This window comes from Archocentrus centrarchus, chromosome 21, assembly GCF_007364275.1.
Source record: "Archocentrus centrarchus isolate MPI-CPG fArcCen1 chromosome 21, fArcCen1, whole genome shotgun sequence".
In the NCBI taxonomy this organism is placed as follows: Eukaryota; Metazoa; Chordata; class Actinopteri; order Cichliformes; family Cichlidae; genus Archocentrus; species Archocentrus centrarchus.
Genome location: NC_044366.1, coordinates 20,871,983 through 20,884,395, shown reverse-complemented (window position 1 = coordinate 20,884,395; position 12,413 = coordinate 20,871,983). Strand labels below are relative to the sequence as shown.

At 43.1% G+C, this 12,413-nt stretch overlaps 1 protein-coding gene across 3 annotated transcripts in view; it reads left to right on the top strand.

Annotated features, from left to right (window-relative positions):
- Window positions 1-2,174: 2,174 nt before the first annotated feature.
- LOC115800809 (nectin-4-like) overlaps window positions 2,175-12,413 on the top strand; it is a 32,646-nt gene continuing 22,407 nt past the window's right edge. For all 3 annotated transcript variants that reach the window (XM_030758343.1, XM_030758342.1, XM_030758341.1), the window contains exon 1: window positions 2,175-2,328. In XM_030758343.1, coding sequence (XP_030614203.1) covers window positions 2,265-2,328 — 64 coding nt within the window. In that variant the 5' untranslated portion in view covers window positions 2,175-2,264. The remainder of the gene's footprint in view (window positions 2,329-12,413) is intronic.

The window sequence follows — 12,413 nt, the reverse complement described above, 5'->3', positions numbered from 1 at the left end:
AAAGAAATTGTGTAAAAGCTGCGTCTGAGGTCATTAATATGCTGATGCCTACATGATGATGGGAACTGAAACGCCCCACGGCTAACAGAGCAGGATTGTATCCACACAGTGGTTATAAAGGAGCTGTTAGCATTTTGCTGGTGCGAAGACTGTTCATGCTGTATTGATCCCTTTTGCAAAGGTTTGTTTTCAGAGCTCAATTTATTTTTTCCACAACACATTCAACACCATCCAGCCACTGTTACTGGGTGAGAAACTGCAGATGGTAAGAGTGGACAAGCCCACCATCTCCTGGAGTACTGACTAGCAGACAGGCAGACTGCAGTTTGTTGGACTAGGCTGTGGTCTGTCTCATGTGGAGGTCAGTGATACAGGGGTCAGTGCTGTCCCCCTTCCTGTTCACCTTGTGCAGTTCCAGTGAGGGGAGTGGGGGAAGAGGGGGACTCAGAGTAAAGCTGCTGCTCCTCCACATTGAAAGGAGCCTGCTGAAGTGGTTCGGGCATCTGACTAAGATGCCTTCTGGGCACCTCTTAGGTGAAGTGTTTTGGGCATGTCCTATTGGGAGGAGGCCCCAGGGCAGACCCAGGACATGTTGGAGAGATTATATCTCTCGGCTGGCCCAGGAATGCCTCAGGGTTCAGCTGGATAAACTGGAGGAGGTGGCCGGGGAGAAGGAAGTCAGGGTTTCTCTGCTCAGGCTGCTGCCCCACAACCTGGCCCTGGATAAGCAGAAGAAAATGAATTATGGATAGAGGCAGAGACCATTACCATTCTGGCATTTAGTGAATGTTTTTTTGACACACACACACGCACACAAAAAAAATGAAACCCAAGCAACCTGTTCTCCACTACCCCATCTCAGTGCCATTCCTCAGTGACGCGTAAACGACAGGAAAAAAAAAAAAGATCAAGGCTTTCAGACAAAGAGATATTGTTAAAGCCGTGTAGGAAGAAGCTAACAGGGCCAAACTTCACCTGACTAACAATTCTTCTTTGTTCAGAACCTAGAAAAACTTGATAAGCAGCTTTCTGAACTAATGAACTAATAACTATAAATCCTATTTTTTTTTTCAAAGCCTACTGAGACTGCATCTCATTTTCTTTGGGCAATCAGGTCAATAAAGTAAAAACTTTATAAAATTTGTTTAAAAAAAAGTTTTTTCTCTCTTGAGAAAAGTGGGGGAAATGTTTGGTATAGATATATATACATCAATTGGTGATTTCTGGCTGAAATTCTGTTTCTATTCTGTCAAAAATCATGGTTTTAAAAATGAAAGGCTGCTGTGACCCTGGGGTGTTGAGGATGGATATGGAGGATATTGTTACCCATAAAGCCTTGGTTTTTTCTTCAGTAGTTTTTAAACTTGTTGAAATGATCTTATCCCTCACTGACTCTCAGTAACAGTTTGTTCCAACTCTTTAATAAATATTCATGAAATTGCACTGACAGAATACAACAGCACTACAGATGCTGGAAGTCTTTGCATTGACAAGCAGTCTGTTTTAAATGTGTTTTAATGCATAATAAATTACTGGCAATAGCAACAGGCAGAAATGGGTCTAAGTCCACAAAGAGGTACTGTTGAAGCAATGTGGAGACAGAAGTTATTAACTCAGAGATTTTTGAGGAATGTTAGCAACTTCCACATTTATTTGTCCTTGCTCCTGTACCGTGAAGCCAGTTCAACATACCCAACATTCCCGATGCCATTATTTGGATTTACTAACAAGATCAATGATCACGCGAAGTAAATCAACCCGGGGTTAACCCTGAGGTTATCTAGGTAAGACAAAAATCCTGCTTCATAGTACAGGCCTTTGGTTTTCTGCCTAGTTAATATCACCTGTGTCCAGTCTGTCTTTCGGTCAGATGACGGTTTTATTTGCACCAAAGCAGGCGAACTTAATTCACAATAGTTCAGTTTTAAAAATAAATAAATAAATAATTTATTTTTCTACTGTAATTGTAACTGCACAGAAGGCAGAAACCTCTCATTTCTGAGGTGCACAGACTGCCACAGCTCCCGCAAACCCCTCCCACTGGGGAGGAAATCCAGTCCAATCCTCTTTTGCACAGACGGTTTTAAACGGTTTCTAAAATATCAAAACAGTATCCCTTAATAACCCCAAAATAAGTTTTTGTTTGTTTGTTTTGTTTTGTTTTAATTTGTTTTTGTTGTTGCCTACAGGTAACCGAAGGTTTACTTCGCTGTATGGTAAATACGTGTATATAAGAGCTAATGGCAAGAAAGAAGATTCAGTAGATGGAGCCGCGTCTTCTGTTTGCGTTTTCATGGGCAATGCTCCTGCTGACCAGAGATGCTGACGGTATGTAGACGTTTTTTGTTCGCTTTGGTTGTTTTGGCAGCAAAAGGGGGACCAAGACAATATGTGGCAGGTGGGCAAAGTATTATGCCTGATTGGTGGATTCAGATTACTAGAAACGTTTGTGCGGACTTTTGAAATTGTTTGCCTTTAACAAAGCTCCACACGAAAGGAATGTAGCTTCTCACTGGAGCTATTGTTTATACAAAGTTGTTATATTAATTATGTCGTGCATTTTAAGACAAAGTTAGGGAGGTGCTCGTGATTAGGGGGGTGGGAGGTGCTTTTGTGTCTGTGTGTTATTTTGAAGAAATTAAGAGAAATATAACTCCAGTAACATTTTTTTCTGGTAATCTACTTCATTCGTTATTCACTTGGATTAGAAATTTAGTCAAATCTTCAATGTTACCTACACTACCTGTGCATTATTAAGGCTGAGAGCATTTGTCCTCGAATTCCTATGGAGTCCTGTGGACCGGTGCATTGCAATGAAACTCCACACACGCAGAGAAGGTGGCCGAGAAGTGAAATGTGTTGAAAATTTCATGTTTTTTTTTTTGTTTTTTTGTATTTTTAATTAATTTTTGAATATGATGTTAACATATTGCATCAACCTTGCTGAACTTGAGCAGGTTTGTCCTTTAATTTCTGTGGAATATTGCTTGAGAAGCAATTTTGCAAATATTGAATGTATTAGGCAGAATTACAGTTGTACAGTCCAATAAATCATTTTGCTAATACTAATTTTTTGCACACATACAGTAATAGATACATATCAAATGAAAATCAGCAGGTATGCCTCATAGTAAGGTTAGCAGGGGAATTTTGGTTCCCAAACACATGAAAGTATAGACCTATCACTTCCTCCCCCAGGACGAAGGTCTCATTTTCCTCCAGTGATCACGTTTCCTCATGGCATCTTTCTATTGTCTTGAATGAGATGATATCTTGGAGGAAAGAGACTGTGGTAAGTTTGTGGAATGTCCTTGTAACGTGCCCGGGCATTACTCAGCATATACACAGGATGCAATGTTTTCAACTCAGAATTGCACTTTATTGTTTTTTTGTACGGCTGCTGCTTTATCAGCTCTGGTGCATGGCACCAGCTTTCTCGCTGCTACCACTTTCTCTCCTCCTGCCATGCACATCTGGTACCAGTGTGCTACTGCATAAAATGCTGCTGGCCTCCCCTGGCGCTGTGCCCTGCACCCACTGCACCCTCTGCACCACCCCTCCCCTGCACACTCTTCCACCATTCACGTACTACTCTGAAACAATAGTCCACACATATTTGTAGTTTGTACTCTGTGTGGAAAAGTAAAATGGTCTCACAGTCTTCTTTTAAAGTCTGTTAATGTAACATCTGATAATTGAAGCACTCCTCTATCTCAGTTTGTTCATTTATCACAGAATTCCTACATATAAAGGAATACCATAGAGCCAAACTTGAAGCAGCAAAGCAAAGAACAAAGAACTCATAAAGAACCCAAACATAAATCATAGTTAAAACAAAAAGAACCACAAACTCACAAAAAAAAAAATCATCAAAGATTTATGTCTCCCTGTGTTTCAGAAAGGTCTTTCTGTTTGTATGTTGAGTTTTAAGACCAGTTACATTAATACAGCAAGTAAAATTCACACTGCACCATCACCATATTTTTTTCTCAGAATTTCTGTTGGGTTTTGCCTTGGTTTGGTGAACAAGGGTGTGGGATGCTAGTTTGCATTCCTTGGTCAGTAGTTTGTCTGTTAGCAAGGCTACAACCCCCCCAAAAGCCCAGTTTGAGTATTTGGAGTATTGAAGAATCCAGTCATTTCATCCAAACCACCAGAGGTGGGAAGTAACGAAGTACAAATGCTTTGTTACTGTACTTAAGTAAATTTTTCAGGTATCTGTACTTTACTTCAGTATTTATTTTTCTGACTACTTTTTACTGTTACTGCTTACATTTTTACAGAAATATCTGTACTTTCTGCTCCTTACAGTTTCAAAACAGACTCGTTACTTTAGTTTTAAAGTTTGAGAGAAGTTTGCATTTCCGCCATCAAATGATCTGAGCCTAAATGGTGGAACAATAACACATATCAGACAATCCTACTGGCGTATCCTCCATCACCGGGGCTTATCACATACAAAGATTAAAGAGGCAAAATCATAATTTATGTGTCATTTATACCAGAGGTCCCCAACCCCCGGGCCGTGGACCGGTACCGGGCCGTGGGACATTTGGTACCGGGCCGCACATAAAGAATAAATAACTTAAATTATTTCCGTTTTACTTATTATCTGCGCCTAAACTATATTTTATTTTGAAAAATGGGCGGATTTGCTCCGTTACTTCCCTCCATGACTTCCTCTTGACGTGTCAAGACGTTTCTGCTCACATGATACGTCACCGCTAAAATTAAACCCAGAAGCTTCAGGCCTGTCTAACGAAATCGGTTGGTTGACCTACATAACGCTTCTTTAAATTTTTGAGTGCTCAACAAGAGTAGAAAAGCACTATGTAAGAACTAGTCCATTTACCATTTTTATTTATCAACACCGGGGATAGCAGTGAGGTAGACCCAGCCATCAAACTGACTCTCCAGCGCTTGACACCGCGGCTCTGCAGCCACGCTCCATGTGAAATCGGCCGAACCCAGTCAAACCAGAAGCCAGCAAAAATGAGTATCAGAGAAACAAGCTCAGGGGGCTTACACTGATTCAGTGTTATGGTGAGTTGTATTTTTCATGCGCTTTATACAGTAAAAATCACCTAAGTCGAAGTCGCACAAATCGGGTTTTCGCTCTAGTTGGATGGCATCTGCAGGTCCTGATTTTTCCTAACATTAATTCCAATAAAATCATCACATAAATCCGTCGGATATTCACCTACCTCGGATGAAAAATCTGGTCCCATTGTAATAAATTTCCAGTTAAATGTGATCGCATAAACTGGATGAGTTTAGCGCTAAAACCCTCCTCAGCTCCTGTCCGCCCACTTCCATGCATCGGCTCGTTCATGCACAACTACACACACACTAACAACGCCTGGAAATTGTTTTAGTGTTTATATCAGTTCATTTCACCGGGGACAATCGTGGCAAGTGTAAGCTACAAACTTGCACTTACGAGTAAAATTTCAGATTATAAAATTTGCAGAAGCAAATTCATAGATGAAGCAGAAGCCATTGCAGCGAAATTCGATAATAGACCCCAAACTGGGCCATTTGAATCCGACTGAGGTGATTTCTACTGTATTTGTTTTTGCGGTGTATCTTATTTTGAAGGCATGTTTTACCATGGCTCTAACAGCTGACCAGGGAGCGCTGTGGGCAGAGAGCCTGTTATTCATGTTGAGGCGGGATGTTACGAGAACGCTGCTGATAGAGTTGCATACGAATACAAAGTGGATTCCCGTTTTTTATTATTATACGTAGAAAATATCACACTTGGTTATGGTCGTATCATTTATTTTGACGTATTTATTCGCCACACCTTAAAAGCCGGTCCGTGGAAATATTTTCTAACACTAAACCAATCCGCGGCTCAAAAAAGGTTGGGGACCACTGATTTATACCACTGTAATCAGGTGTAGCCCGGTTAAAAAATGGGAAACTGTCATAAATAAGCTGTTCATAATAAATATGTGATATTTGGTTAAAAACAGTTAAAATATATTTTGTTGTGTTAAGTTCATGGCTGAAATGTTAAGAATGTTAAAAACCATTTGTTTTAATTATTGTATATTTCTTTTGGTTTTAAAAACTATATTTCTTTGAAAGAACTGTTTTTTCCGAGTGGAAGTGAATGAGACACAGGTGCAATGGTGGAGTGAGCACGAGAGGAGACGAGAGGAGCTACGGTAGAGAAGTGGATTCCCGCAGAGATCGGAGGAAAAAGTTTATGGCTACAGACATTTTGGATTGTCGGTTAGACGAGTCAGAGATTGTGGGCCATCGTGAAAATGGCAAACGTCGACCTGAAGTTTGCTGTGTGGAAGTTTGCTGCTCGTTGGTGAAGTGAGTAGCTAATGACTGAGCGATCGGACTGTAAGCGGCTAGTAGCTAACCCAGCTTCAAGACAGCTGCCCTGTCTGGACATTTTGTGGGCCTGGAAAAGAGATAGCATCCAAGCAACAATTAGAGTGGCCCGGGGACGCCCGTGGTTCCTGTAGTGGAGGTGAAGTCCATCTTGTTCTGCAGTGATTCCTGAGAGCTTCTGTTCTGCTCCGGAGATGAGGCCTGCTGGCTAGCTTCTTCCTGCGGGACACGTGTCTTTCAAAAGGGTACCACCATTTTATTTTGTTGCTCCAGGTGGAGTGAAACAACCATTGAGTTTTAGGTCACTACGATCTCCAGCCACGACTCAGGCCTGCAACATTTATTTTCTTTTATATTGTTTTGCCGGCTTAGTTGTAAAATGATAAGGATGATCTGAAATTTAAGTTGAATAACAGAAAGGACTTTAATTTTGTATTTCTCTTTTATTTTCATTGAACTATTAGTAAATTGACCCTTTCAATTTCAAATACTGTTGTGTTTATTGTGTTTATAGTAAAGCTCATTCTCTTTAAGGTTTCAAGGTGGTAGTAGTAAATGTACATTCTCTGTTGCTAATCCTATTGTGTGTTAGTGTATGTTAGTTTCTGGGGGTAATTTGAGTTGAATAATCTTTAATTGTTAACAGTTACAGTAGATAGAGAAAAGAACCTAGGGCCCCATCTACATCGTTATTTACTTACATGGTAGACGGGCTACATAAAATGGAGGCACCGCTGGGATGTATTTCACAACCCCCCCTTTTTTTAGATTTCAGTGGATTAGCTAAGAAACCATAGAAAAGCAATACTCTTAAGAATGGCAGATAAGGTAAACCTTTGTTTCTGAGCTGAAGAGATGGTGCAGGGGTGAAGGTTTGGATGAAGCCCATGGACTAATGGTCATTGTCCCAGAAGAAACTGAAATATCCAAAATTGAAGAGACTCTTTAAACTATTAAGTTCTTAGAGCGAGTTCGTGTCAGAGGAGGGATCTTTGATGCCAGATCAGACAACCTGATGGTTTTGTGCGAAAGTAGGGAAACTTTATCTGGCGCAAGGCTTCCTTCAGAGGTCCATCTTCCTGAGGGAAGGGGGTCCTGGCCCTTCGTCACTATGGGAAACTCCCCTGACACTGCTGATGAAGAGTTTGACAAAAAACTAAAAGGGCTATTGGCAGCTGAAGGAAAGACCATAGAGGACCTTAAAGTCCTGCTGACTACTGGTGAACGCCCAACTGACTCTACTGAGTCTATCCTCCAAGCAGTTGCGGATTTTTTGGAAAAGGCTACTGAACCTCCCTTAGAAGGTATTTATCGACGCTTGCACATTTTTTCAGGAGCACAGCCTGTCCCAGCTGGGGAAGAGCAGTTTGAGTACTGGCTCGAACAGGCATGGCTCATGATAGAGGAAAGTGAATGCACTGATAAAGAGAAAGAGCGGCGATTAATGGAAAGTTTAAAGGGGCCAGCACTGGAAATTGCAAAAGCTGTGCGAACCTCCAATCCGGATGCTAGCCCTGCTGTGTATTTGGAAGCCCTAGAAAGTGCTTTCGGAACAGCAGAATCCGGGGACGATCTGTATTTCGCATTCAGATTGATGCAGCAGCAACCTGGAGAAAAACTTTCCGATTTCCTCAGAAGGCTGGAGCGCGCTCTCTCAAAGGTCATTCAGAGAGGTGGCCTTCCCCCTAGTTGTAGGGATAGGGCGCATTTGGAGCAACTACTCAGAGGGGCAGTGGCCTCTGACCTGATGTTAATCCAGCTATGCTTAAGAGAGCGAAAGACAGCTCCTCCTACCTTTCTGCAGCTTTTGAGTGAAGTTCGGGCTGAAGAAGAGTATGAAGCCTCTAGGATGAAACTCAAAACTTCAGTGCATCGAGGGGAAGCAACACAGACAGTGGATCTAAGACAGGCAGAGATCCAAAGTCTAAAAGCTGAAATCAAAGAGCTCAAGAGCATGGTTGCATCAGTTGGGACCAAGCCCCAGGTACCTAAGGACGAATATCCCAGTGCTGGTACTGTAATCAAAGAACACTCTTTTGAGAACACTCAAGAGTCTAAGCTGACATCTTTAAAGAAGCAATTAAAGAGGTTACAGCAAAAAGTAAATAAAAGAGTACCTGAATCAGACACTCTGGCCAAACCAGCTACAGTCTCAACTATGGAGGCTTCTGCTAGCTCGTTCTCCAGACCCTCCAGACACACAGAGGAACAGTTCTGTTACCGGTGTGGGGAGAAAGGTCACTTTGCCGCAAAATGCCATAATCCAGAAAATCAGAGCAAGGTCATTAGACAACTGATTCAAGCTCTAAAGCTAGCAAAGGTACACCAACCTTCTGCAAAACCAGCAAGGGAAGAGGTTAACTGTGGTGTCAAGAGAAGTCTCGTACTTGCACCACAGGACTCTGGAATCCCTGAAGGTTTGATTGGGCCACGTAGCATTGTACAGTTAAAAGTTAATGGACACTCTTGCCATGCTCTGTTTGATAGTGGCTCTCAAGTCACTATAATTTTTTGAGTCCTGGTACCAAAAGTACCTCCCTGATGTCCCCATACAACCAGTCTCCGGTCTGGCTCTCTGGGGTTTGAGTGAGTCAGAGGCTAGCTACCCTTATCGTGGCTATGTAGTTGTAGACCTTGAGTACGCATCCATGGTCACAGGGACACGTCAGACTGTGACAGTTCTTGCCCTGATTTGCCCCAGTCCCCGAACTGATGAGCAGACCTCAGTTATTATAGGGACAAATACCAGTCATGTCAAGAGTCTGGTGGAACAGTGTCGAGCAAGTGGCATTGATATCACACAAACTCTTGGCATACTGGCTGAGTCTAGCAGTGAGCATTTAGCTGCAGGGACTACATCACCTGCCAGTGAGTCAGAGGACAGTGTTGGCATGGTGACGTGGCAGGGCCCTGGCCCTCTTACTCTGCCCCCAGGTGCAGACCAGCAGGTGGTCTGCAAAGTTGATCTCACGCAACCTGTCGATAAAGTGATCCTGATGCTTGACTCTTCTCCCTCGGGTCCACTTCCGGCCAGTGTGTTACTGCAACCCATGGTAGTACCAGGCCATGCAGTGAATGTCAGTAATTTCAGAATTCTGGTTCAGAACCAGTCTCTGAAAGACACAGTCATATCAGTGGGCACGGTGCTGGGACACATTCAATTCAATTCAATTCAATTCAATTTTATTTATATAGCGCCAAATCACAACAAACAGTCGCCTCAAGGCGCTTTGTATTGTGAGTAAAGACCCTACAATAATACAGAGAAAACCCAACAGTCAAAAACGACCCCCTATGAGCAAGCACTTGGCGACAGTGGGAAGGAAAAACTCCCTTTTAACAGGAAGAAACCTCCAGCAGAACCAGGCTCAGGGAGGGGCAGTCATCTGCCATGACGGTTGGGCTGAGGGGAGAGAAAAGAAATGCCGTGGAAGAGAGCCAGAGATTAATAACAATTAATGATTAAATGCAGAGTGGAGTATAAACTCGGGATGGCACGATACCACTTTTTTATGTCCGATACCGATACCGATATTTTAAATTTGGCTATCGCCGATACCGATACAAATCCGATCTTTTTTGTATTATTATTTTTAAAAATTGTTTTTAAATGCCTGGATCAATTTTAGGTAGGTCAACAGTCTCTCACACAACAAAAATCAAAATCTTTTAGTTGTCCCACATACAAGACTAAGGACCGGGGGGCAGAGCTTTTCAGGCAGTGGCACCAAAGCTCTGGAACTGTTTACCACTCCATCTCCATTTAGCTGACTCTGTGGAGTCTTTTAAAAAACAGCTGAAAACTTTTCTGTTTAACCAGACTTTCTGTTGACTTTATTTTTATTCTTTTTCTTTTAATATGGTAATGTTACATTTTAACATGGTGTTTTATCTGTTTTTTGGGTTTTTTTGGACATTGTGTTTTAATTATTGTACAGCACTTTGTGACTTTCTGTCTGTGTAAAGCACTATATAAATAAACTTTACTTACAACAATCGCTCTATCACCTGAATCCTGTTGCTCTTATGTGAGAAGGTGATGCATTGGCTTATGGTAGGTTGCAAATTTCATTAGGGCTACAACTATTGATTGTTTTAGCAATCGAGTATTTTATTGATTATTCCATCGATTACCCGAGTAACTGGATAAGAAATACTTTTTTCGTATTAACAGTTCATCTGCATATTTTAACTTCCGTACTGCAGTTTTTCCCTGTGTGAATCAAACAGGGTGGATGGAGCAGCTACAAAGTTCTCTTTTCTTCAATTACTGATCAGGTGGTTGATGAAGGACCTCCAGCTGTTTCACAGTAAAGGTTTAATGGAGGTTACAGAGGGAAAAGCTTCATTTGGACACTATAAAAACATTTAGTCCACTCCATCTGAGCTCACCGGCTCCGCCTCTTTGCTTGTGCAGACAGACTGCACGTAAATCAGCTGACTGCTGCTGTTGCGTCATCAGTGTTTATGTTGAAAAACTAGGGGCTGCGTGAGCGCAATCTTGTAATACTTTATATTCACAAGCATTCTCCTAAATACGTTTCTACTGCAGGTCTATATTTAGTCACTAATCAGGGATTAAAGTATAAAAAATATTTTTTTTTTTTTTTTTTTTTTTTTAAGCCTGTCATGTCTGGTAGATCTTGCAAGCAGAACTGTGATCTGAATGCGTTGTTGTGCCAAACATATTTGCTATTTCAAGATGAGCTCTATAGGTTCTCAATAGGCTCTTCTTGTTGATGTTTTAACCCTTTATTTTATTTATCTGAGTTATTTTTCCACATACTATGTAACAGCCAGAGCTGACAGGCTGAAGAAGAGGAAAATAAAGAGAAGAAAAAGGGAGAGAGAAAGGGAGCAAAAAAAAAAAAAAAAAAAAAAGGGGAAAGAGCACAAGTCTATTAATCAGATACTTCATCACTTTAACATATAAAAAAATACTATCAATACTTGCAAAAATAAATTTGTGTGTGAAAAACAAAACTAACAAAGCATGTTACGCACACCAACAATTTTGTTGAGTTGTGATTGAGTGGGCGTTTGTGTCTGTGTCATGTTTGTGTCTGTGTCATGGAACGTACTTACCAATGAGGGCAAAACGCTGCAGCTCCACCCATCAGAAGCCAGAGGCAGGTACGGAAAGCCCCCGGAACCCCAGGCCACCAGCAGCCCACCAAGAGCCAGGAAGACCCCCGGCCACTCAGTCCAAAGACAACCGCACACCTACCCCAGCAGACGGGAGAGGGTGGTCTCAGACGGAGCCCCCCCAGTCGAGGAGCGAGGGCTCCAGGGAACCCAAGGCGATGAGAAGCCAGCCCCCCCCCAGCGGCCAGCCCCCTGCACTGGCCGGCGGCAGGGCTCCCGGGCCCACGGCACCCAAGGACCGCCCGACCCTCCACAGAGCCCCCCCCCACGCCGAAGAAGCCAACGCAGCCCCGCACCGCACCCCCAAGGGGGGCAGGCCAGCACCCACGCCAGAACACCCAGCCCCACCCAGGAACCCCGAGGCACCCCCATCCCAGGGGGGTAGGGGGGAGGAGGCAACCAGCAAGGAGCGGCCAGGAGGCAAGGCACAAGGCCCAGACCCAGGTCCAGCCATACATACAAACACACCCAGACACCCGTGTACACATTTATACACAGATACTCATACATGCCCATACATACATACCCACACACAGATATGCCATACATACACATTCACTCACCCACCCATACTCACGGAGACGGTGACAAATACACAAAGACACACATTCATCCATAGCTACCCACCCTCTGAAGGCGGGGCAAGTGGAAACCACCCCAGGGCCAACAGCGACCCCAGGACGCCACCAGCCCGGTCCCCAAGGAACCACCCGACCCCTACCCCAGGCGAGACGCAAGAAATCGGGGTGTAAGATGACCCATCCACCCCTCCTCCTCCCCAACTTGTAGGTCTATGTGTTAATGTTTGTGAGTGAATGAGGTGTATAGGGTGCAGTTAAAATTGAGGGGACAGTTATGCCACAAGCGCCAACTGTTGGTCGTCAGCACTTGCCCACACTGCCCCCCCAAAACCCTCC